The sequence below is a fragment of the Morone saxatilis genome, unplaced genomic scaffold (genome assembly GCF_004916995.1).
Source record: "Morone saxatilis isolate NCDOM2014 unplaced genomic scaffold, NCSU_SB_2.0 Contig23, whole genome shotgun sequence".
Lineage (NCBI taxonomy): Eukaryota > Metazoa > Chordata > Actinopteri > Moronidae > Morone > Morone saxatilis.
The window spans coordinates 15,984,994-16,011,365 of NW_023339796.1; the positions used below are offsets into that span (position 1 = coordinate 15,984,994).

General features: G+C 40.4%; 3 protein-coding genes across 12 annotated transcripts in view; all 3 read left to right on the top strand.

Annotated features, from left to right (window-relative positions):
- The window catches only part of crtc1a (CREB regulated transcription coactivator 1a), a 20,915-nt gene extending 11,594 nt beyond the window's left edge, over positions 1-9,321 (top strand). For all 10 annotated transcript variants that reach the window (XM_035670496.1, XM_035670499.1, XM_035670497.1 and 7 more), the window contains 3 exons: positions 2,534-2,617; positions 2,739-2,919; positions 4,282-9,321. In XM_035670496.1, the coding sequence (XP_035526389.1) occupies positions 2,534-2,617; positions 2,739-2,919; positions 4,282-4,487 (471 nt within the window). In that variant the 3' untranslated portion in view covers positions 4,488-9,321. The remainder of the gene's footprint in view (positions 1-2,533; positions 2,618-2,738; positions 2,920-4,281) is intronic.
- A 1,512-nt stretch (positions 9,322-10,833) lies between these two features.
- On the top strand, positions 10,834-16,127 carry crsp7 (cofactor required for Sp1 transcriptional activation, subunit 7). The gene is made up of 3 exons (XM_035671026.1): positions 10,834-11,175; positions 12,232-12,306; positions 12,398-16,127. The coding sequence occupies exons 1-3, from the start codon at positions 11,104-11,106 to the stop codon at positions 14,171-14,173; spliced, it is 1,923 nt and encodes a 640-aa protein (XP_035526919.1). The 5' UTR covers positions 10,834-11,103; the 3' UTR covers positions 14,174-16,127.
- Positions 16,128-19,250: 3,123 nt separating this feature from the next.
- On the top strand, positions 19,251-26,361 carry cnn2 (calponin 2). Its single transcript, XM_035670025.1, has 7 exons — positions 19,251-19,439; positions 22,241-22,362; positions 22,484-22,550; positions 23,011-23,148; positions 23,292-23,408; positions 24,159-24,305; positions 25,710-26,361. The coding sequence occupies exons 1-7, from the start codon at positions 19,386-19,388 to the stop codon at positions 26,013-26,015; spliced, it is 951 nt and encodes a 316-aa protein (XP_035525918.1). The 5' UTR covers positions 19,251-19,385; the 3' UTR covers positions 26,016-26,361.
- The last annotated feature ends 11 nt before the right edge of the window (positions 26,362-26,372 follow it).

Consider the following 26,372-nt stretch of genomic DNA (forward strand, 5'->3'; position numbering starts at 1 on the left):
ATTTTTTACCTTAAATTAGTTTAGTAGTTTTTAATCATTTCTTTCGAGGTATTTATATTCATATTTACCTTTTTACTTAGTTACTTTGCCTCTATAAATATATAAGTGGGAAAAAGTGGACAGAAATTATGGTAATAAGAGGACCTTCTGATATCAATATGCATTACAGTTTTTAATAGCTGACATTTTAACATGTCATAGCAGGAAATTCACAGGTGTTCTTTTCCGTGGAAGTTTGCACAAGACTATAATTAATGGTAATTACACCAAGTAATTAACATTGGTAATTACACAAGTCATGCTTTGACTTGATAAAAGGAAGTCAAACTAAATGTTGTCAAGTATTTCAGGAAAAATTCTGTGAGAAAATAATGACCTTGTAATGTTTAACAAGTTACACAAAAAAAACTGTATATTACAATTTACAATTTTAAAACCCATGTCATAATATGATTACTGTAATAGGTGCTAACATTAAATACTGATATAAGTCTATTTAATCCCTGTTTTGCCCAGATCTGACCACCAGTCTCTTTAAACACTCAGTGTCATTGATGTGTTGTTATGTAGCTGTGTCCCTGACTTTCCTTCTCTGCTGCTTTTGTGGTATTTGCATTGCATTTTCACTGTTTCCTCCCCAGTCTTGCTATTTAAGACTCTGTACTGGAGTTTTTTTTATGTTCATCAGATCTTTGTGTTTGTTGTGGTTTTGAACCAGCATGGGGATTTGAGGTAGCATGAAAGGTGAGATGGTAATCCCCCTAAAAGCTTTTTTGAGGAGAAACTGCTAATCATTCCTATGGTTAAATCTCAACAAACTGAACCTTGCTTGCAGGGCGGCACTTTAAGATAAACTAAACACACCCAAGGTAAACATGGATCAGGGTTGTTAATCTGTGTCAGACTCAGTGTAAGCATTTGAGATTTGAAACCATGGTAAGGAAGTGTTTCTGTTAATCATTTATAGTTGTAACCTCCCAAAGTGTTTTTGGAAAACATTCCCTAAAAAAATGTATTAGATTCAAAACATATATAATATATAAAGCCTTTACTCAACCAAATTAGACAGCATTTTAAACAAGCATTTGCTCCTGACGAACTGTAAGTGTGACTTTGTGTGTTTGAGATGCCGAAAAAAAGAAATGTTACAAGTGACAGTGATGATATACCTTGTGTGTATGCGTTTCTACATGTTTGTCCTGCTCTTTGCTTACCCGGCTCAATTCTCTGCTGAGCTGAAGTGGCTCACTCATAGTCCCGAGGTTATCCACGGGCTAAACCACAACTGACAAGCTGTGTGCTCTATTATCCTGCTCTGCCCTGCGGGGACATCTGCAGCACACACAGATAATTTGGTTTTGAACTAGGAGGAGCACGGGCTGAGAATATGATCCAATTACTTATACATTAAGAGGCCACGATGAAATAGGAGAACTTCTGTTGCTGGTTCAGTGAGGACATTCAAATGAGAAATTCAAGAGAATTAGCTTGCACTGGATGAGTCAGTGGAGAGAGAATAAAGTCACAAAGGGGATTATATTTTCAATAATTCCCTTTATTTCATGTGAATTTTATTCCATTTGGTTGGTGTTAATTAAAACGCCAAGGCCAGAAGGCAGCAGGGGAGGCTCATGTGGAAGCAAAGTAAGGTGTCCCCGTTCGTATCTTTAGCTGACTGATATTTGACATTTGGTGAGTTGGGTCAGTTTTTAGTGTATATTGACCTTTGGGATGATAGTATATATATATATATATATTATGGAATGATTCTTATTCATGCAATTAATCAAGTCCCTTATTTATTTGTTTGTTTGCTTATTCATTCACTTAGTCATTTATTTCGTTTACTTATTACGCACCAAAAAATATTTTCAATTTATCATTCAATTTTTAAGTGTTCTAGAGATGAAAAATGCTTTCAATGTAGCACGTTTGTTTTTTTAAGCAGCTCTCTTTATGAAATATTCATGCATAATTTCTTGTGATAGTGGATGTACAGTATGCCTCCTACATCTGTATATCAAAACAAATACTGTAAATAATGCAGGACTTTGTAAATATTTCCGGGTTTCATTTACATTTATTATTGAACGAGCAGGCTACAACTTCCTCGGTGAACTGTCTCATGTTTTGTGTGTGTGTGTCTTGCTTTAAACACCCGCTGAGAATGAAGAAGTTGCTTCTGAATTATATGTTGATTACATGATTGTTTACTGCTTCTTCTGTGTGTCCTTTATACTGCCAGTGTACATTTAAGTTATGTTTGATATGCAATATTTACACAAATATTATATCACGCAGAAGACTGTGATTTAGCAAATTGATCTTAAAAGAATGACATTTCCAGATGTTATGAGGTGATATCAAGCACTTTGTTGTTCCAGTCTTGTTTCTGCTTTGACTGTGTCCTTTTCATATTCCACATTTTATGTTAAATGTATAACTTCTGCAGCCTGGATGGAGAATATTCATTGTTGATGGTCCGCACCAGGAGTTTTCACCAGAGTCTAAACCAATTTGTTTGTTTTTGCAGCATAACTCCATACTGGGCAGCGTGTTTGCAGACTTCTATGACCAGCAGCTCCCATCGATTCAGGCCAGCGCTCTCTCACAACAGGTCAGACGAAAGCCTACATATCCAAATTTAGTTCTTCTCACCACCTGCTCTTGCTTCAGAGCGAATATATATCAGATACCACAGCCACAGTTGTGATGTTTCTCTCTGTTGTGATTGCCAGTTGGAGCAGTTCAACATGATTGAAACCCCCATCAGCTCCGACAGCCTGTATAACCAGACCTCCACCCTCAACTACTCCCAGGCTCTTATGATGGGTTTGACGGGTGGCCATTGCAACCTGCAGGACTCGCAGCAGCTGGGCTACAGTAGCCATGGCAACATCCCCAACATCATTCTCACAGGTTCTGCTTCAACATATGATGTGGTTCACTAAAGTCTTGCAACAAGAGGCTTGTAGAAAACTCTGGCATGCTGTTGCTTGTGTTGAAAACCTTTTTTAGAGATTTCCAAACCCCTAAACTTAATAAAGCTTTTGCTTCATATTTTCTTGTATGCCGATGTAGTGACAGTTTCTCAGCTCCACAAAGATGTGATTGCTGAGCTGTTATCATACATTCAGTATTACTGGTATACCAAATAAACTGGCCTTATATGGCCTGGCATTGTTGTTAATCTGCCACTCATGCAATGGGCGAATAACGTATTTGAAGGCAATTACTAAATGAGTAATAGTGTGAGCTAAAACGCTGAACTATCCCACACTTGAGAGAAAGCAGTGCTTAATTATTGAACTTTCTGCCAAGAAGGCATGGGACAATATGAAAAATTCATGTCACCATTATCCTGGTCAAAATAATCACAATTCATAATATTATCCTGATAATAACTAAATATGCTTAAGAATCTTGAAATTACACCTAAACATACTAAAATACTAAAATTGTAAAATGTTTACCTTACATTTTGTTAAGTAACAAATATTTTATTTCATCACAAATAAAACACCTCATTCTTTAGTTTGAAATCTATAGAATTTGAACTTTTCCTACTTTTCTCCATTTTTGTGAGGGATACAATGGGCCTTCTGCCTTGGTGACAGGCTTAGGATTTCGGAATGAAAGATGCATGCTCTCCCTGTGACTAACCAAAAACAGGAAATAAATATAGGAATGTATGTTACAGAGCTAGTAAGCTTTCTCTAGTAACTCGAGAGGATATCCACGATTACCCCCAAAACGCAAAAGTGTTTTTTTATCGTAATACGTGATAATACTGTATATCGTCCCATTCCACCTCAAGTAAGAAAGTTATTTTCCGAGTCTATAGAACCGTACGTGCCCCATCCTTCCTGATCAATTTATCACAAGTGACAGTTACAGCAACAAAAAATGCTGTTCAAATTCCCACCTTAAACCCCTGCATATCCATGGATAAACCTATTAAAATTGTATTTAACAGGACTTTTCAGTCCCACTGAGTTTTCCCTTCAGTTGTTTCTAAAAATTAGCAGTGTCTGTTGTTAACATTTTCTTTACTGAAATGTGTAATTAAGATGTCACGATGTCAAGCCTCTTACAGAAAGTTATTATCTAATCATAACCCAGACTTGTCAACATTCTGTCTCCTCTTGCTACCATTGATTTATTTTCTAATTTTAACCACCTTCCCTCTCCCCTTTAAAACCTCACAGAGTTAAGTATCTGCCTACTGACGCCTTTAACTACTAATCCTTTTTTTAAACTTGCTCTCTTCCATATGCTCAGTGAGTGGAGAGTCTCCCCCGAGCCTGCCCAAGGACCTGACCGGCTCGCTGTCCACAGATGTCAGCTTTGATATTGACTCCCAGTTCCCGCTCGACGATCTGAAAATTGACCCACTGACGCTTGATGGCCTGCACATGCTCAATGACCCGGACATGGTCCTTGCTGACCCCGCCACAGAGGACGCGTTTCGCCTTGACCGGCTCTAACCACTGCACAGGTGTGTTGAGGCTGCTGCCCCGGGGTTAAGCTTGAGGTTTACATCTGAGAGGATAAAACCAAGAGATGCAGATTTCTGAAGCGTGCTGGTTGAGACCTTGCCAGGGCAGAGCATCAATTTCAAATCAACCCAAACACAATCAAACCCCCACAAGAGAGCTTTTAAAAGAGACGATCATTGTAGAAAAATGCATTGAAATGGATGGCGGCCAGCGGCCCTTTTCTTCAGAACCGGAAAGATGGCTTACAACTGATGGCATTCAAGTTATGGTATGAATGATGTTCATGGTTCTGTCTACTTTTTTTTTGCAAATGACACATCCAATTTTAAATAATGTTAAACGCCTCATTTGAGGAAGCTTAATCATGAGAGCAGAAGGAGCCTAGTCTCTTACTCTCCATCAAAGACTGACTAAACCGTGTCTGCAGAGCAAACCCTTACCAATACCCATAACTTGCCATAGATTAGCTTGATCAAGTTAAACCTCCTTCTGTGCCAAGTTCTCACTAGTACATTCAGTTTGGATGTTTATTTAGTGCTAATCCCCGTGTGGATTGTCATAAAAGCCAAAGTCAGACCGGGTTTGATTTTTCCCAAATTTCCTCCAAAGTCTTCAGTAATGATGAGTCATGATTTTGCCACCTAAGTTATTTTTAGGAGATGCTGAATTTTGATTTTAACCATAGTAAATAGCAGTCATCAGTTATGCATGAAATCACAGATCACTGTGCATACTTGTTTTGCCTTAATAGCTTGACATTTTGGTTTTCATGCAAAGCTGACTATTATGTAAATGAGAAGAAAAAAAAACATTTTAATTGTAATCTGTACTGTTTTAATGGTGGTTTGGCCTACATCATTCAAAGTTGCATTACTGTAGTTGTATTTTTGAGGTGTGCTGATCTTTATCCATTATTTCATCCATCGTCACTACCACGTTGTTTTCCATATTCATTTATCAGTCAAATATAAATGGATATATTGGTTCTTTGTTAAGAAATAGATGTTTACAGGCTTGTTTTGTTTTATATTTTACATGTACAGAATGTGATTAGATTTTGCGTAATGGTATCTATGCAAAACTACAGCGATTGATTTAGGACTGTCAAATGAAACAGAAAAAATGAACCCTTATAAAAAGAAGCCAATGTGCAAGATTCTTATTGAATGCACAGCGATGGTGCCATGTTATATTTCTTTTGATACTTTTGAAACTCTTTACATTTTTCTTTCAGATAGTAGAGAGAGAAAAAGGCTCAGTGAGTGTGGTGGCATACAGTAGAAACTCTCCTGGATTACTCCCAAAGATGTGACCTCAGTGTAGTTGAAATATATATATTTTTCCAGACAATTGAACTGCCTCTATACTAGAACAGCATTGTTGATGCAATGAGAATGTATTTAGGTCACATCTGTACAGTTGTGTTGTTTCCATCTTGTCATCCTCATTGCCTCTCATATCTAGCCTTTATGTACTGTAGGACCAAATATATTTCACCTGTTATTTTTCTCCCTGAAAAGGAGAATACTGTTTTAAGTTTTATATATTATGACTTTTTTGTTTCCTTGGCACTACACTGACACTGAATATCCGTTTCCTCGTCAAGCTCGTGTTGTGTGTGCCATATATCGATGTGTTTCATGTCTCTCCGTTCTGCATTTATACTAGCTTCAAACATTTGCTCTTTAAAAAAAACCTCTGTAAAGTCAGTGTGTTTCTCGGTGAGTGAATACATTGGATTCATTCATTCATAACCGTGTCCCATATCTCATATTGCACTTTATGCATTCATTTTAAACACTGATTTCTGAGAGTTTATATACCAACCCCCCCGTGACTGTTATGTGCACTGGACCTGTGTGCCCTGTCTTTAATTAAACTTGCCTTCTTGTAAAAAAAAAAAAAAAAAAAAAAAAGAAAAAATGCTAAATTAAATTATAGTTATTTTTGAAAAGTCATATACAGATAGTCTATTTAACAGAGCTGTTTTTACTTAATCGTGAGTATTTTGTTAGCTGTCAACTGTTAAACAGTTTTTCCTAAATTTAGGAAAACATTTGTATTTTGGGACAGTGGCGATAAGAGGTGTGTCGGCCATGTTCCCATGCTGCAGCTCTAAACTAAAAACGTGTATAATGAATCACTGATTAACAAATTAAAAGTTTATTATTAAAATAGTTATAGATACAGGTACAATATAGTGGGATTTCTCAGATGAGTACATTTGAAGTTTGCAGGGCATATTATCAACATTGTGCCAGATGGGATCAACCAATCCCTGAAAATATTTTATGGAATTCATATTGTAATTCAGTCCAGATGTAATTATTGTCAAAATGCCTATAAAAAGAATATAGGTTCATTTCTAGGACACTATATCGTCATTTCCCATCAATATATTCCACACTATGAAAAAAGGCTATTCTATAGCTGCAACATTGTGTCTGTTGATGTGTGTCAAGGTCCTCCTGTGCCAGCATATTTCACCATTATTCCTACATGATGTAAATCAAAACTGTTCGGACAAATGTTATCCAATCAGTTGGAATTAAGTTGTTGAGCTTGAAGATTGTTTTTTCTTTTTTCTTTTTTTGAAAATACTCTCATGTTTTGAATGCATCATGTTTTGATGCAGTTTTTCTTTTCTATTTTAACAATGTTGTGACTGCATGAATCTCTGGACATGTTTTATGGCTTGGGTTTTTCTTTCGTTTGAAGGGTGGGGCTTTGTTTGTCTGAGTGTTTTGTTTTTCTCGTTTGGTGATATTGTCCTCTGTCTCTTTTTACTTCAGCGTCATGTGTAGGCTATGTATTTGCTAAGTGAAGCCTAAAAGCATCAGAAATATGGTAATCTGCCTTTTATGCACATGTAGAAGCTGTTGTTTGGTACTATGTTTTACACTACAATATACGGTGTGTGCTTATTTTCTGTGCAAACCCCCACAGAGTTTTATTATGTCATGGTAAATCTAGCCTAGCTTTGTATATTGCTGTATGGTAGGAACAATGTTTTTCGTGCTTTATGTGATATGATGTCAAAGTGAGAAAATGCACTGAGAAATACTGTGCTGCAATATGTCATTGTGGCTCTATATTCTCTGCTGGACCTCAGACTTTATAGTGAGCCTGACATCTTTGTAGGTCCATTTTCTGTTTTGGTGTTTCTTTGAACTTTTTTGTGCTCATGTAGATAGCTCTGACTGACGTGTCGCCTGTTACTGCCACCTTTTTATGCATCAACGTTCAGGTATCCATTGGTGTTATACCAGTGTTTACAGAGACAAGAGTTTACAACAGAGCAATGTTTGTTTTTCTCTCCTTAAATATGTTTCAACTTTGTTAGATACCGTATATGGAATAACAGACTAAATATGAACCACTTGCAGTGTAGAATAGCAAAATTATTTTGCCATGTGAATTTAACAGTGAATCAGTAATGTTATTTGAATTGATTGTATGACCATAATTTCAACTATATGATAATAACGATATATATTCTATTTGATGAGCTTTTAAAGTTATATGAATTAATTATGCATTATGCATTTCGAGGTCCTTAAAGCAACTTAATAATTTATAGACTTTTATTCTGCGGAAATTCCCCTTTCTGTGTACTTGCTATGAGCAGCTACATGTCATCAGAAGTTTTTTTTTTTTTTTTACAGAATAGGTACTATTTAGATTTTACTGAATTTAGTTTGACAGTAAATTTGTCATCAGCACTGTATCTTCTCTTTTTTTTGTGTGTGTTATATCAATGGTTGAACCAAAAAGCCAAAGTTCAAAACAGCCATAAATGAAAGAATACTTAGACATTTTATCCTTCTAACTGTTGAAACACATCCTCTCCCTTTGTTTTTCAGAATACTTTATTGGGGTACAAATTACTTCTCATATAAACTATGAACTCATCAATGCATTGTTTACATTGAACGTAATAGCATAACTTGAAAGAGATGCGACTCATATATCCAGTCCACTACCTGAGAAGTCTCTTTTCTGCATGATGCTGAATTTCAAAATATCTCAGAAAATACCTTGACATGTTGGTTTTTTTGCTTTAAATTAAGTATTTAGTTTTGCCTATGTTTTATAAATCTCTACACTATTTTGTAGTGGGTATCACTATATACATCTTGTCTGAGAAATAACATATACATACAGTAAGAAATAACATAAGAAATAGCAGATACAAATACTGTACAGTCAGGCTATATATATAGATATATGTAGATTGACTTTGTGACGCAACAAGTTAAAACACAAACTGAATCAGGAAGGTGAAACGGAGTCATAGGCGTGTACAGTCACTCAGTGGGTTACCCACAAACATCTATGAATCCTTTGTGTGCATTTTGAGGAACCACTGCTGGTTCAAGCCTCATACAATGGCAGCTAAATTGTATAAAATGTATTTTGTTTCTGAGTACAGTGATACTAAACACTGCACATGCATTTTACTGCCGTGAAGGGGTGCACTATGCTCCTATAGTACACTCACAGCAACAGGAAACATTATGCTCATAGAATATGCAAAATCTAGCATCCTGCAGCACAGCTTGGCAAGTTGTTACTTTTTTGAGCTAACCCTTTAAAAATTATGGTTCAAACCTTGTTCTTCAAATTGTGTGTTTTCTATTTTAACTGTCAAATCGGACCAAAAGAATCCAAGTTGGCTGTAAATGTGTGCTACATTAAAGATGGAATACGCTTTTGTTTGAACTGTACCTGATGTATTTTACTTGTGTGAAGGCTTCTGTCTTTGTATCTTTGCATTATTATTTGTAAATGAAATGAAAATAAATATATCTGAATAAGCAAAGACATTTCTTACATTGTCTTATTTTTGTCATTAGGTGGAATACAAAAGGCATTAGAAAACAATGGACTAAAACAGGAATTGCATGATGATTACAGCCCCCATAACTGGCATTAACTTAGACTTTCTCACCCACTCCACAGCTTCCCGCCCAGCATTTGCCCTGCCTCTCCCACTATGTCCACACTAACCATTTTAATGAGTTGCCACTGGACATTTTGTCCGTGGGATTGGTATAACAAAAGTACGGACCAAGATGACTGGTAGTAAGACTTCTGTCTTTTCTACACCAGGTTATAACTGTAATGACCCCAATTGTAATGATTATGTGTAAAGGTTATCATTTATTGGCAGTCAAGAAGACTATTTTATTACAACAAATCCTAAAATGTCTCTCTCATTTTTGCTTCCCTAATACCAATACTAATATAAACAATGTCTTCAATGAAATTACCAAACAATATGAAACATTTTAAATTTTGTTTGTAGATATTTAGCCACTTATAAACTTAATAACTAAATTCTCTAAAGGCTCTAAATTTAGAGAATTTAGGTTTGGCATTCAAGCTCAAAAACGTACTGATCCCCATAAAGAATCACTTCAGCAGTCACACTCAGACTGAGCTTCACCATCACTGTTGCCCTCAAATGGCTCAAGAGTGTCTTACAATCAATCTGGTCCAGTGATGCAGCATCCTGACTTAATCGATCTGTGCTCGACCTCCTCCTGTACCAGTGACAAGCTCTGTTTAGTCTTTTAGAAACTGCACAACTCCATCTGCTGGTGGAGTGCTGCAAGCTAAAGTCACTAACACTCGTCGTTCATGATAACTAATATATTGTGGTAAACACGTCCATATCAAACATTTATTTGAATGTCTACATCTGTCTACATGATGTTCTAAATGTAACAGGGATGTATGACTGCTGATAGAGGCTGTGTGTGGGGTCAGTTGGTTACTGATATAGGCTAATAATGGATTAAAATAAAAATAAAAATAAGCCTAAATTGGGCTAAAAACTGACAATAACTCAATTTTTGAAATGGTTTTCTCAAGTAGAAAAAGGGAAAGTAAAACCTGTAGGCCTCTAACTGATAGATGATGGAAAAATGAGTGATCTTTTGGACTTTCCTTGAGTTTGGTTTGATCTGGTTCTGGCTCCCCTCTGCTTTTGTCATTTAATACCTTTTGGTTTTAGACTCTTGGTCAGACCAAACAAGTAATCTGAATATATCACCTTGGGATCTGGATGGACCTCTCCCATCACATTTTACATTTTATTGATATTTATTGATAATTCAATAATAATAATTAAAAAAATAAAGTAATAATTAAAATAATATTTGGTTTCAGCCCCAACATTTCTTCAAATTACAATAACAAAAAAAAAATAAAATAAAAATGACACAAACAGTGAGGTGCACCTTTAACACTGTTGGGTTTACCCAGCAGTGCAGGTGGACGCCAGGGATGTTTACTTGGCTACGTGCAGACGTCAAAGCGCATACATCGTATCCCAGCATGCAGCAGGAGGCCGTTGAGAGATCCAGCAGCTGGTAGTGAGTTGCTAGAGCGCCGAGCAGGCAGCAGCCATCGGTCAACACAGCGCACACATCTCCTACTCCATGTGAGAAAAACTGAGCCGTCTACCTTGCAGGCGACAGAAGAATATGCTGTTCGGACGCCTGACGTGTCACCGCACCGGCCTTTGACTCATCATTGTCACCCGGTTTACATTTTGGAGGATTCCTCCCTCCATCCTCCGGATCGCACCGAACAGGCAATGACAACGGTCTCAGCAACCCCGCAGCAGATGAGGGACCGGCTGCTGCAGGCCATCGACAGTCAGAGCAATGTGAGTACGGCTAGCGAGCTAGGTGGCTAACAGTTAGCTTGTTTACCTGCACTCCGGCAAACTCGACGAGGCAGTTCACCCACCAGCTGTCAATTACCCGCTTTAGTTAGATGTTTTTTCAGAGCGCGGTGTACGATTTGGGTCGTCGCCGACGCGTCAAACGACTGTGAACGGCGGAGAGACGCCGAGCTGTTGATTTGACAGCTTGCAGGCTAGCTTAGCAGAAGCGCTACCTGGGTTAGGCTGGTTTATGTAGCATGCTAGCTGCTAGCCTAGCCCGAAGCGGGTTTACCGTGTTTAACGTCTCGAAGGTCTAAAATACAAACATGTGTCGTGGAAATGCCCATTCCACCGTGAAATTAACAGCATGCTCTGTGAGTCGGCCACGGTTTCGCTGTGGCCCGTTTCACGTTAACAACCGGTTGTTACCGAAGTGTGGGAGCTAGCTGCTAGCTGACTGTTAGCTACGTTTTAGGAAATAGTCGGACCCTTCCTCCTCAAGTTAGTCCGACGCTAGCGGTAGCCAGACCAGCTAACACAGGTAAGTCTGCCCACACTCAAACGCTGGTTGGCTTTCTCGACAGGATTAGAAAGTCGCTCAAATCAAAGTTTATCACCTTGTGGCTCCTAGTTTTGGCTCTGGTGCTACACTTTTGCAAAACGTTTGCAGTGATGGTGTTTCTTTGAGTTGACACTTGGCCATCTTTACTTTTTTTCAACGTCGATCTGAAGCAGACAAGCTAATGTTTCCCGAGCTAACTTATAAGCTAACTTGCCCCCACACACTCACACACGTTGCAGGCACGATTCAGTAGCTTTTCCCAAAGCCTGGAGTGTTTCTAGCCATCACATTAATGTAGGAGACTTGGTTCATCATGTGAGTATCAGTTGTTCGATTTTCTTCTTGTATATCAAGATTGTGTGATTAATATTCTCATTTAACAGTTGGTAATTTCCACAGTTGATTCCTCTGTTAATATATATATGAATATTAAATATTAGTGCGAACAACAGTACAGATGAAGTAATTAAAAAATCTTTGTGTCCTCCCTGCAGATATGCAATATGGTGGCTGTATTGGAGGTAATTACCTGCCTTGAAAAGTATCCTATCACCAAAGAAGCACTTGAGGTAAGATGGTTGACTAAATGTGAACTACTACTTCATGTAGAAATTGTGTTGCTGAACTTGTTTCTAACTTTCACACACTTTATTTATTCAGGAAACTCGACTCGGAAAATTGATCAATGATGTGAGGAAGAAGACAAAGGATGAAGACCTTGCCAAGCGTGCTAAGAAACTCTTAAGGACCTGGCAAAAGCTGATTGAACCTGGACCCGCTGTGGCTGCGAGTGCCCCTGGGTCCACCAATGGCAGTTCTCATCCCTGCAGAACTGAGGCGTCTCTTCCTGACATTACTCTGCCAGGGAAGGGTGTCCCTGAAGTCAAAATCAGAAACGATGTTCACAACACATACTCACCAAAAGCTGAGAAATCAGGCAGCCGTAAACGGCGAGCAGAGCACAGAGACAGTGGAGTGCACTTACCAGAAAAAATCTCCAAGATGTCTTCATGTGATAATTCTGTTTCACCACCACCCACCAATGGGATTGCAGGCAGTCCTGATGCCCCGCCTGACCAACAAGTGGTCCCTTCTCCTGACAGATCTCGGATAGAGCACCTTGATAATGATAAAATCAACAGAATTCCGGTGAACGCTGTCAAGCCTCGCCCCAGCTCCCCAGGAGTAGCCAAACTACCTAGCACTTCCTCTATGATCAAGGTTGCTGTGATGCAACAACAGGCCAGGTTGGATGAAGGAGGAGGAGGAGGAGGAGGAGGAGGGGGTTATTATCAAGCCAAAAGTCCCCGTGGCCTCACTACCAGTCCTAGGAGCATGAAGCAAGACGCAGTGACCAAGCGCTCTTCAGCATATGCGCCGAAAGCAACACCTATCCCAAGCCCTTCATCTAGGAACTCCCCCTTGTCTTTGCCCCAGCCCATATCCTCCCCTGCACAAGCATCTTACGCTGACAAGCTGCCACATTCTTCTCATAGATCTTCAATGCACTGGGCTAGTTCATCAGAAGTCCCCTCTCATTGCCCACCACAAGACATATCTGTAACACTGGAATCCCCATCAGTCTCCCTTTCACCTTCTCATCCCCAACACAACTCAGAACTACACAGACCGACATCCGAGGGAGCCATATCTGTGTCAGATGACACAGACGGGACGACGGTCCCTAACTCAGAGCATAAAAGGAGGAAGTACAGATCAAGAGACTACGCTGTCAACTTAGACGGCCAGAAAATAGAGGACACGACTAAGCCTGTACGGTTAAAAGAGCGCAGACTAACATTTGACCCCGTCACAGGCCAGATAAAATCTCTGGTACATAAAGAACCTTCTCAAACAGATGAAGCCCCCACTCCTGACCCTGTTGAGTCTAGACAGAGAACTGAAAGCACTGTACAACGGCCCGTTGTCCCAGCTCCAGTACCAGCTCCAGTACCAGCTCCAGTACCAGCTCCAGTACCAGCTCCTGCCCCCGCCTCGGCCTCAGCCTCAGCCCCAGCCCCAGCCCCAGGTACTGGCCCTAACCCTTTCCATCAAACGAACTGGAAGGAGCTGTCCAGAAATGAAATCATCCAGTCCTACTTGAACCTTCAGAGCAATGTGCTCACCTCCTCAGGGGTCCAGGCCCCTAGCGCACACTTTTTCATGTCAGAGTATCTGAAAAGGGAAGAACAGGAGATCAAGGACTCACGGAAGATACATGTTCTGCAGACGGACAGCTCAGTAGGGGATTTACCGGGCTTGAGCCGGGAGGTGACGGACGAGGACCTCGGCAGGATACATACACAGCACTGGCCCGGGGTGAACGGTTGTTATGACACCAAGGGCACCTGGTATGATTGGACAGAGTGCATATCATTGGACCCTCATGGGGATGAAAGCAAATTGAACATCCTGCCATACGTTTGCCTAGACTGAGGGGTTTGGGAAGGTTTCTGTCCTTTTCCACTCCTTTCTTTGTCTCCCCACAGAGACAAGATACTTTGTGATTTTGTTTGTCCACTGTGAGTTTGGCAAAAGCCAGGCCTGCTAAACCCCCGCCCTGTGCCTCCTTCTCTTTCTGTGATAATCTTTTGAGATTTTGGTATAAAAAGAGTAAAGATTAAAAGAATAGTTGAGTTTGTAATACCAAGGGCTGTTTCTGTTTTATTTTTCAAACTGAAAGCCACAGGAATGATGAGGCCCTAGTTGCAGAATGCTGCTACTAACACTGAAGGCAAGAAAGAGAGGACAGAATTGTCCCAGATGACTGTAAATAGAGTTATGATGTGAATTTTTTGATTTTCTGAATCCTATCCTATTTCAGGCTCACTGGGATAATATTGTTTTCTCTTCAGCCTTCTATTTTTATAAATGAGGAATTACAATCTAGGGTTAAGTTTGAGGGAAGGCTGGGGTTTAGCTGTCCTGTCGGGACTGCCATGTTGGTGCCCAGAAAGATGTTGATAGAGTTCATCTAGCACAGGTAGAGCTGAACATGTCCAGAGTATGAAATACTGGAGCATATTTGGCAGTTACAAGAAGCTTTATGTGAGATATAAAGAGTAAATTATAAATTACGTATCATGTATACATCTATTTATTTTGACCAGTTCATTTATGGGACGTTCATCCAAAGACGTTCAGAAACGTATAGATGTTTTTTTTTTTTTTTTTTTTTTTTTTTTTTTTTTCTGTTTGCATCATAATGTTGTCAGCCTAATCTTCAATGTTAGGGGCGTTTGCAAGGTCTTTCTTTAAGATTGGCCAGTGCATTTGGTTATTAACATTCCATATCCCACCCACCTCCCACTCTCACTCTCTGTCGCATCACACAGATCCTATATGTCCATACCATCTCAACTCCCAAGATGACATTTTATTCTGAAAGATCCCTTGGGTTCATCAAAATAGTGAGGCGATCATTTAAAATAAATTCCACTAAAATCAAAAACTCTCTCTCCCAAGCTTAAAATATTAAAGAATGTCAAATCAGATGGTGCTGATCCATAATTGCATTTTTAGAGACTAAAACAAGGACCGGTTTGAATGCTAGGAATCACTTTGTTTCCATTCCTTTAGATATTGTTTGCAGTCTGCAATTCCTTCACAAGCTTTTTCTGAGTTTAACAGCCTTAGTTGAATGTACAGGATTGAGACTTCCAGTTGATAACTTGTTGGTCATTTCATCACTCACTTGATTCAAGTGTGAATAGTGACTGATGGTCCCACAGTTCATGTTTATTCAGAGTTTCAGACACATTACAAGTTTAGCTGCTGCTTTCGAGAGTTCATAAAAGGTTTAGGATGCCCCTTTGAGGTAGCGTTTTCTTTTGGTTCCTTTTTTAAATTCAACAAACATAAAAGGGAGAGGGAGAAAGCTGCGTGCATTCGATATTCTTGGCATTTTCCATGTGACAACGTCTACTTAATTTTGATTTTTCCCTTTATACTCAGTCAAAATCACTTTTTTTTTTTTTCTCACATGATTTAAATTAAGATTGGCTTCTGTGCAGCCTCTCTGTCCATACATTCTTTCAGTCATTCATCCCTACCAATGTGCCTTGGTAAAACGGTAAATCTGGATTTGCTCCCGCACAAAACACGCCTGTCGGTGGAGCCTGGGTTCATGTGCGAGAATTCCAAATCCTGTGATCAACACGACGCTGGTATATGCATCATTTCTGTTACTTTTTGTATACACTGATCGAGCGAGGGTGACGCTGCAGACAATGAGAAACTGCACAACAACACAGCTGGCAATAAAGGAAAAGTGCTACAACTGGTTGATAAGAATCTGTTTTCTGGAGGTTTGACTGGGGCATCTTTATTTGTTCAGTGTTTAACATCTCTCAATTGTTTGAAAAATAAAATGATCTAAATCTTCAGTTAAGACGACTGACTTGTGGGTCTTTTACAGGGCCGTTGAGTTCGACGACTGCCATCATTCTCGAAGAGTTTGCGCTGTTGAAACTAAATTGTCGGTCTGTCTGTACACTTCTGCATTTTATTTTGAGCCTCACTGGAAGTTGCATTAGGCTGTACTTACCCACTTCATCCATGTGGGGGTGCACATTATCCATGTGTCTCCTTTTGTCTACCTCAGTATGTGATGTAAGGATGACATGGTACAAGTAATGCCAGTTCAGTGGGAGTTGATTGATCAGACCGGCCCACAAAGAATATATGGCTCTTTTTATTTTTTATTTTTTTTCCCCAAATAAAATGATCAAGATTTAGCTCCTCCATCAGTGGAAGCCTCTAATGGCCTTGTATGTACAAAAGTGATGTTTTTATTAGCACCATTAGCCCCAACAGAGATTGCACATGGGTCCCTGCATGTGTAAGACTCAGGGGGTGTCATACCTACGTCACTCCCTGCCCTGACTCAGTGAGCTGATGTAACCCTGATCACCAATATCAGCATGAGTAACTGTCGCCCCCTCGGGTGTGCTTTACTCTCAGACTCTGAATCAGTCCTCTGCACACCTGTATGATGTAATCACACACCACAGACCGTCAGATCCAGCTGTTTTTGTGTCCAGACACAGCTGGGCTTATGTCATTATTAGTTGCTTGTCTACATAGAATGTGTTGAGTAGGCAAGCCTGTGTCATGAGGTGTTCCAACTCAACCAAAACACGTCAGGCTGAAGCTGTTCTGAAATCTGCTATTGTGATTGGTTGACCTTATTTTCATTATCAATTAATCTTCTGGTGAATGAACTGTTTTGTCTATATGATGTTTTTGACTTTTTTTTTTTAACCCAGCCAACAAATACAATCTTAACCAACTCAACTTACCATCAAATATGACAAAGAAAAGCACTAAAACGTCACATTTAAGGAGCTAGGATGAGCAAATGCTGTGCATTTTTCTTTAAATGGCTGAAGAGATCCATTTTTTTGGTCAATCAGCAGTTAACTGACTAATCATTTCAGCTGTAGTAATACGAAACAGCACAATTACATTACAGATGTGTAATATGTGTTTAATTCTAGATTTATTTCAGCAGTCAGAAGCTCCTCAACCTCATAATAAAACCAAATGTCAACACAGATCACTTTATCCAAGTGTTAGAAAAGTAAATGCACCACGGAACCAGACCAGCAGAAACAAATGTCATTTTTTAATGTAACTAGTTTTTTTCATCTTCTGGCCAGTTTCATTTTCCTGACCACCCAGTAGTCAATAGTTCTATCTTTACCAGTAGCCCTATCATCTTTAACTATGATTATGGCTGGTCTGGAAAAACAAAACACACAGTGTGTGTGAGTAGGCTACCTTTAAAAACACATATATTGGTGTAGCTGTATTGCATTCCTCTCTTTATTATCTGATACTTATCCAGATGTTCATGTTAGGAGGGGCAGTCAATAATGTCCCATTGTACTTAGAACAGTAGTGAAGAGGTGAAGTTTCCAACAAGTTACTTATGTCTCCCTGGCTCTGGAGTCCCCATTTCAGAGAAAAACTCTTGTTATCATAAGAGGAAATACATCTTAGCTTTTCATTCCCCAGAAAAAGCCACACATAGACCAGATTTGCTGTCGCTGTGTGGAACTGAAAGCAGAGAGAGAAAGGAAACCCCCCCCTGGCCCTCCCGTGTCACAGTCCGGTTGAATGATACACTGTGTCATTAATATGTAAACGAGGAAGCGATCCTGCCGAGTAATGTGTTGTATATCAGCCATTATTTTGCAGCAGACTAAGAGATCCTGGCATGTGAAGTTGGATCTGCTATCTAAAACCCCCATAGCACCGACATTACGTCACCCCAGTAGCTCACAGTAACTCCAAACTTTTTTTTTTTTCTCGGCAGTGACTCAAAAAAGTGCGACAATTAGTCTGGTCCACTGCGCGGTCTGGTATGCAGGGTGGGACCGGTGGATCACTCCCACCATTCAGGAATTTGGGAAGTTTCCTTCCATATAAGGAGTTTTTGATTTCAATCGCGACCTAAGCAAAGAGAAGGGGAAAGGTGGAGCCTAGGATCGATTAACGAAGCGGATAACCAAAGAGTATAAGCAGAGACAAGAGGACTCGTATGAGGGCTTCCGTAACTGCTGAAGCTCATTTACAATTCTGTACGGGTTAATGAGTCGTTTTATTAATTGTTCTGAGTGTAGACTTATAAAGTGTGCCTACCGGTGACAGTATGTAACTCTGAATAAGAAGAACTAAATGTGTGTCAATTCTGCAGCGATTTGATCACATCTCTGGACTGGCTCCTTCATTATACTTTCTCTGTCTGCATTATATGTCCACTGGGTGCTATGGGCATCTATTCACATGTGATACATGACAATGCACCTAATTAAATAATAATAGTGATAATAATTTGGACTGGTTGCACGGCAGATATTTGGGCATGTCAGAGCAGGAGAACTCACAGGTTTAATAATGACTGCTGCATTGCACTCAGTGGTTGCTTCCTGGTTCACTGGTTCACTGTTACTGGGACACTTCATGGAACTGAGCCATCGTTACTGTTCCTGTTCCTCTACTTGTGTTTTTTCTGCTGTGACGAGTCAAAATGTGTACTGTGCAACCAGTCCAAACAAACACTGCCAGGAATAAAATGTTCTTATTTATATTCTGTTGGACAAAAATAGTCAAATGTAAAGATACTGTGTCCAATTGTGTGAACATTTTGAATGAAGGTCTCCTCCTCTGGGTTGCTCAACCTCCCAAACTGACACAGAACAAAACAAAGACATAAATATACTACATTAGGGCCACTTGTTAGACAAAGCCACTTAAAGTTCTTTCAGCAGCCTTGTTGAGGCATGTAATCCAATACTCTTATTTCACTCAAGCATATGCTAACATGTTGATGTCTTTAATATTGATTGGGGGTATTGATCCCCCCCCCCCCACCAGGTCCCACACAAAGACCTACTGTGTATAATACGTTGAATCCCCGAGCTGCCCGGCGAACCAACAGCAGTGAACTATCTTGACTCTTGAATCGGAACTCTTCGGCTGAAACCGTGGGAGCGCTCTAATTGGCGGCCGTAAAAGAGAAAGGAAGTATTTAGTTCACTCCGTTTTCATTGGAAGAGAAAGTCGAAGATAATTTAGCGAAGATTTTATCCTCAAGTCAGTGCCTTTTTTTTAACGCAAACAGAAAAATCACAACTCTTTGACAATGTCCTTTAACAAAGGTCCCGCCTACGGATTATCAGCGGAGGTGAAAAACAAGGTAGGTGGACATATTATTTATATATATATATATATATATCTAATAAAGTTAGTTGCATTGAACTTTACTTCCCATCATCCACTCATTGTGCTTTTCTCTGAACGCGACTGTGGGAGTCACCTGGCCTCCATTTTGATACTCGTGCCCAGGTTAAAAGGTAGTCAGAGCTGGATGGAAAAACTGTGCGGAGACTCATTTTAAAAGTGTTTTTTAAAGCTCAAACAGACTTCTACATAACTTTAATAAAACTTCGCCCGAGTATGAATACTTGGCGAAGTATATATCTTAGAGTTTTACACCTCTAAAAGCAGAATATCGATTTTCCCACGCAGTAGACTAACTTAAAAACAGACTATGGGCGTTGTCCCTCTTGGCACAGAAGTATGTCGTTGTGGCAAAAAATGTTATCCCCGTTTCCAGCGTTTTCTACTCCCTGTGCAGCGTGTTGCCCGGCGTTGTGACCCTCATTAGCAGTTAATGTAATTCACTCTATTGGTGCCGGGATTGGATGACATCCATCCCCATTACTGCCCGTCCCTGACTCTTTTTTTTTTTTTAATTTTAATTTATTGCTTCTTAGACATGGCAAGAATACTTTCCGACCTCCCTCCTTGTGGTAAGGGGTCGTGCTGCTTCCCTAGATTGAACCTCCTCTCGCTCAGATCATGTGCAGAAAAGGTTTTCACTATGCAAAAAAAAAAAAAAAAAAGCCCCTGTGTCGACTGAAGTTCCACAAATAAATCAGTCTCCAGAATGAGCCCACTTTAGTAATGTGTAACTTTTTGAGTGCGGCCTCGATGAGTGAAGCACCCTGTTTATTTGGACCTGTCTCTGTGCACCCGGATCCACTTAAAATACCTGAAGTGATGCTGGAGATTACTTCCCTGACCACAATGGCACTGAGCTGCATAACCTTGAGCACTTTTCATTATTACATTCGGCATAAATGTGGTTACTGTGCAATACTACAGGCTTTTACCTCGGCCCATCACTTTCTCGCCTGCTCTTTTCACTAAAATGGAATTTAATTCACAGCTCATCGGGCCACAGAGATGTAAAGGCGTTGCTCCCTCTGCATGTGTGTTTCTTTAACTCACCTTCAGCTGACTTTTGTTTTTTTTTTTCCCCCCCTCATCTGCATTCCTTGGCTCTGCCCTTGTATAGGAGAAACAGGGTCAAGTCCCCTCCCCAAATCTCTGCAGAACAACATGTGCCGGACGTAAAGAAAACATGTAGATTTCCTCTGTTGCCAGTGATGTCCTTGAAGGGGTGATGGGTGAGGGGTGGGGGGGCTAGAGAGATGCTGACTGGAGTGGTATTTCCTGCCACCCATGACGTAGCCTCCACCGTGAAATGTGAGGCATTTAAAGATTTGCACTCCTCAATCCACCATTTTTTTTTTTTTCCCCCCTTTACTTTTGATGTAAGAAAACTTTTCCCGGCAAGCATCTCCAAAGCTTAGAGGGTGAACTCAAGTTCTGCAATAAAGCAACATTCTGAGCATCACCACAGTCTGTATCATTCATTAACACACACAGTTCTGCACCCTCGCTGCTCCATTCAGCTCCTGCCTGCTCCAACCACCCTGGGTCACATTCCTTGCGTTCAGTTTGTCTCTCTAAATTACATCTGTAGGATTCTTTGTGGGCAATTAAAATAGCCAGTGTTGTTTTTTAATATAGGGATAACTGAATGAAGGAAATGTAATTAGAAGACAGACATTCCTTAAGAGCACAACCAGCTGTGAGGCAAATGCGGCCAACTTCTATGTATATAGTAGTTCAGCTCTGCGGTTCAGCCTCTCGTTGCCCTCGGGACAGAGAGAGAGATTGTTGGCTGGTTTGTGAGTTTGCACGAAGCTCGCTCAACACCTTTTATTCATCGCCGGATGAGAGGAACTCTATAGGCTACCTGTTTCAGTTTTAGTCACTGACTTTGTTTTCTTCTTTTCTGCTTTCCAGTTTGTCAAACAGCAGACGTAACTGTTTACGTGACCTCAGCGCTCTTCCTAAAAGGCCCCTTTGAGCGCCATCAAAGCATGCTCTTCACACTTCTGTCATCAATCAAAAATAAGCTTGTGAATCAGTGTAACACCTCGACAGTGACACCCTCACTAGAATGTCAATCTTTGTGCCATGTTAAACCCTTTAAAACTCTGCGTCCTCTCCCCTCTTCAGCAATGGCCTTCCTGTGTTTCAGGGGAGAATTTAGCACTTTACTGAACAGGATATCCGTGTGTGTGTGTGTGTGTGTGTGTAAGCCACGACGGCATCACCCTTTATTTATGAGGGCTAAACCCCCCCCCCCCCCCTGTAGACATGGCAATGTCGACTTCAGGGGCGACCATGAAACATGATTACATGCAGTCATAATAAACTTTTAAGGACAAATATTAACCTGTTATGATCATCCACAGTTGTGTCATTGTTACAGATGCAGTGATTGGTTTATGGAACTATTATAAATCTCAAAGGTCCTGTGCGTCACATTTAGGAGGATCTATTCTACAGAAAGTGAATATAATCACAGGTATAATTTAATTAGTGTATCACCTTTCTCTAGATAGGGGTGTTCACATTTGTTGCGCGTTGTGCAGCCACCGCAGTTTGTCCTCTTGCACTTGGAAGGGTGAAATGAGGGAGTTGCAATCTGCAACTACACAGCTAGATGGCAGTAAATCTTACACACTGAACCTTAAATGTCACGCAATAAAGACTATGAATGCATTTACTGTTTCGAGTAGGTCGCTGTTGTTGCTGCTTGTGGAACACACGTGACCTTTGACCTGTCTCCCCATTCAGATCGCACAGAAGTATGACACTCAGAAGGAAGAGGAGCTGAGGGTCTGGATCGAAGACACCACTGGCGCTTCCATCGGGCCCGACTTCCAGAAAGGCCTGAAGAATGGAGTTATTCTGTGCGAGTAAGCAGAGATGGCAGATTGTTACACTGGCACCATGACGGCATTGATCATCTGTTTTTAATACGTACAGTGGTTTGGAAAACTTAAATATTTTCCTCTTCTATCTCTGTTATTCTCACAGACTTATCAACAAGCTTGCTCCAGGCTCTGTGAAAAAGATCAACAAGTCGGCGCTGAACTGGCACCAGGTGAGTTAGATGATGACGCATGCTTTTTCCCCAGTTGAGGGCACGGCAAAATTAGCACCTAATGTTCATTGACACTAGTGATGATGCACACAGTGAGAGATTTGCTTTTGTACATAGTTAACAAATGGTTCCCTGTGCTGCCGTATTGTGCTGAGCGTTTTCTACCAGTTAGGATGTTAGTACACTGAATCATGCTGGGTCATGTTGGCAGCGTTGCGAGCTTCTCTTTCTTTTACTGCCACTGCTATAGAGCCTTTTCTGAATATGGCTTCTTTGCTGGAGGTGTACCCAGTCACAGTAAACGCACTCCCTTCATTTGAGACCAGCTGAATGTTTTTACAGCTGTAAGACTGCATCTTCTCGATAATAACATCTTCGATGGTCAGCAAACAGAGACATAATCCCGTAAATCCTGCACACACATTGTGTTTGAGCTTGTTTGAAATTGGTGTGGTTTTAGCTGGAGAACCTGACAAACTTCATCAAGGCCACCACGGTGTACGGCCTGAAACCTCATGATCTCTTCGAAGCCAACGATCTGTTTGAGAACGGCAACATGACGCAGGTCCAGACGACGCTGCTCGCTCTCGCTAATTTGGTGAGTCTTAAAAATCTGACACTGGTACTGGGAGTAATGTTTCCTATCATCTCTGTTCTCCAGTTATTTTTTTTTTTATGGTGTATTTTGATATTAGAATATCTGCATGACAACCTTTTTTTTTTAAACTCCTTTTCTCTCAGGCGAAGACCAAGGGCTGCCAGTCTCGAGTGGACATTGGCGTGAAGTACGCTGACAAGCAGGAGAGGATGTTTGATGAGGAGAAGATGAAGGCTGGACAGTGCGTCATCGGCCTACAAGTACGAGTTTTTTGGGCTTATTTTTGGTTGAACAGCTGGTTTAAAATGTGAAGAGAGTCAGCAGCAGCTCAGTTTTAGATCTGAAACTTGAACTACTTCTCCATTTATTTGTAACTTTAAATTAGACAATTGCCCTTTTATTTGCAGTCACATAGCTGAAGTTAGTATTGGTACTAGTCTGACAGTGATACTCAAAGCAAATAGTCAAATGTGAAGAGGACTGTAAAGTAAATGAAATATTTAAAAAAAAAATGTATTTCACATGACATAATCACTCCAGAAAACAAGTTACAGCGTATTATCTCTTTGGCTGGATCTGACGGAGGTGAGGCACTTCTTGTGCTTGCAGAGCTGAGCTCGATACTGCGTGTGCTGAAACTATTGTGAAACCATACTGTCATAACCTCATGTCAAAATGTAAGAGCTGCTCATTGTTCTCTCTTCCGCTGAAGCCTCTGTTTTTTTGTTTCCGTCACAGAGAAATATGTCAAGTAAACATGAGGGCTGCCTAAACAGTGAAAAACCTACCCAACAACTTACTGTTTACAGCGTCTTTAGAGGATTGTGTAGTCCGAGCAGATCGCTGACTGAAACTTTGAAGTGTGTCTTCCTACTGTCATGTCGCATTCTTGCTGAAGAGATGAAAAATGCCGCGATACAATGCAGCATTGTACCACTGTTTTGTTTACCGACGTTTGTTTTGCAACTCCAATAAGTCAATTTATTGTGCTGTTACTGTCTTTACTGCAGATGGGGACCAACAAGTGTGCCAGTCAGGCAGGTATGAATGCATATGGCACCAGGAGGCACTTATATGACCCCAAAGGTCAAATCCTGCCCCCCATGGACAACACAACCATCAGCCTGCAAATGGGAACCAACAAGGGGGCGAGCCAGGTACTGCAACACATTCCCAACTTCGTATTAATCCAATATAGTAGGACTCCAGTGGAAATAAGCCTCAGGGCATCACTTATTCCACGTCCTTCCGCTGCTGTAAACGAATGTCAGGTTAAGTCTTGTAAAGCTGTAAATTCCTGAGGTCTGTACTGCAAAGCAGGATTTGGAGTTGCTGAGGTAACTTCGGAATAACCCTTTGCTTTTTCAAGGTTATGGCGGTGATTCACTTCTTACCAGAACATCACCATGGCAACTAGTGCTGCACACCCAACCTGCCCAGCTGCTGGTTATGTGTTTGCAATAAGAGATCATTGTGTATAAAATGACTGCCTACTGACAAGTAATACTCTGGGAAAGATGCATCAACATTCATAGAAGATCCTGTAGAGCAGTGCGCAGACACCAGCATAGCCCTTTTGGCTTTCTCTAAAGGTTTTCTTTATGAGAGACATATTCTCGTCAGAAGGACTGACTTTTCTGTGTCAGCCTCTATGCTGTTAAGGGGCAACCTGTATTATTGCAGAGGGCCAGCTCAGGGCCCCCTCCTGTCTCTGTTTAATTTTTTAGTGTTGGCTACGAGTAACGTCAAAGCCATTTCATTGTGCTTTTGCATACTGATATCCTCCTTCAACAAAGACTGAAGCACTAAAGCCTTCTACTTGTATATAAAAGTAAGCCTACTTGCCTATTTTTTTATTTTTTTTTTATTTTTTTTTTTTATATTTATTTTATTTGAGTCAATTTAAAAACCGATGCTCATTTATAATGATGACCTGGCCAAGAGGCAGCAATCTAAAGTCTTTTTTTTTTTTTTACCCCTGCTGAGGAAAATAATTGTCATACACGCCGTAAGAATACATCTAAGCAACATGTTAATTAACTGTTGCTTAGATGCACTTCCTGCATTTGGCAGCTTTTCATGCAGAAGATCTGTTGTTTTAGGCCTGGATTATGTGTTAAACATCTTCCTATCTGTGTAATATAATAATTTGCTCTCCTGCCAGTAGACTTGTCCATGTTTGCAGTTGGTCATATCCTGCAAACACCGTCCCTTTTTATGTGAATGCGCTCATGGCAGGATTGGGGAAACCCTGGGTTGACTTAATGAGTTGATAACCACCGTCGTGTGACCGCCTAACGTGATTGTGGTTGCTAGGCTTAGTCGGCTCAGATAACGAAAAGAACTTGCTCTGTAGTGCAGGACCATCTCTACTAAGAAAAAAAAAATAAAAATGACACTTGATCTGTTTGGCCAATCATGTGGGCTCAGTGAAGTGAGCACTTAGAACCTTTAAGAACATTTTAATGCCTAAAACTGGAATCAAGTGTCCTATAAAGTTTTTATATAAGTTTTTAAAAAGGAGATTAAATGTTTTCTTTTTCCATCTGCCTCTACTACAGGCTGGCATGACGGCTCCAGGGACAAGGCGTGCCATTTACGACCAGAAGCTGGGCACAGACAAGTGTGACAACAGCACCATGTCCCTGCAGATGGGCTTCAGCCAGGGAGCCAACCAGAGTGGCCAGAACTTTGGCCTGGGACGGCAGATCTATGATGCCAAGTACTGCCCTAAAGCTGGAGAGGTTTCAGACGATCAGAACGGGGCAGCCGTCGGCCGCGAATACCTCCCAGATTACCAAGATGAGGGTTACCAGGGTTACCAGGAAGAGGAGCAGGTGTACCAAGAGGACGGGACAGATTACTAGAAATGAGGGAGCTGAGGGAAGGGAAAGGGAGGTTGCATAAAGGAGGGATCCTCTGCAAGAAAACCTCAAGGCAGGTTTATTTTTATACCCACAGGATGTTGAACCATTTTTTTTTTTTTTTTTTTTTTTTTAAGTATTGTATGAAATTGTTCTCTTACCCCTATTTGTGCAAAAACATCGTTACACATATCATGAACTGTATTTCTGTGATTTTTGTTATTTCTTTATTTTTTTTATATTTAAAGTGACCACAAAAGTCAGTCTTTTTGGCTTGGCTAGTTTTCTATCCCAGGGATGTTTTTTTAATGTGCCAAAGTCCCTTTCCCCTTTTTTTTTTTGTTTGTTTTTTGTTTGTTT

Bases quoted from the DNA above. Each gene is read 5' to 3' on its own strand.
- crsp7 (XM_035671026.1), top strand. From the start codon at position 11,104: ATGACAACGGTCTCAGCAACCCCGCAGCAGATGAGGGACCGGCTGCTG. The intron at 11,176-12,231 runs GTGAGTACGGCT...TCCTCCCTGCAG, and splicing joins CCATCGACAGTCAGAGCAAT to ATATGCAATATGGTGGCTGT. The intron at 12,307-12,397 runs GTAAGATGGTTG...TTATTTATTCAG, and splicing joins TCACCAAAGAAGCACTTGAG to GAAACTCGACTCGGAAAATT.
- cnn2 (XM_035670025.1), top strand. From the start codon at position 19,386: ATGTCCTTTAACAAAGGTCCCGCCTACGGATTATCAGCGGAGGTGAAA. The intron at 19,440-22,240 runs GTAGGTGGACAT...CTCCCCATTCAG, and splicing joins CAGCGGAGGTGAAAAACAAG to ATCGCACAGAAGTATGACAC. The intron at 22,551-23,010 runs GTGAGTTAGATG...GTGTGGTTTTAG, and splicing joins CGGCGCTGAACTGGCACCAG to CTGGAGAACCTGACAAACTT.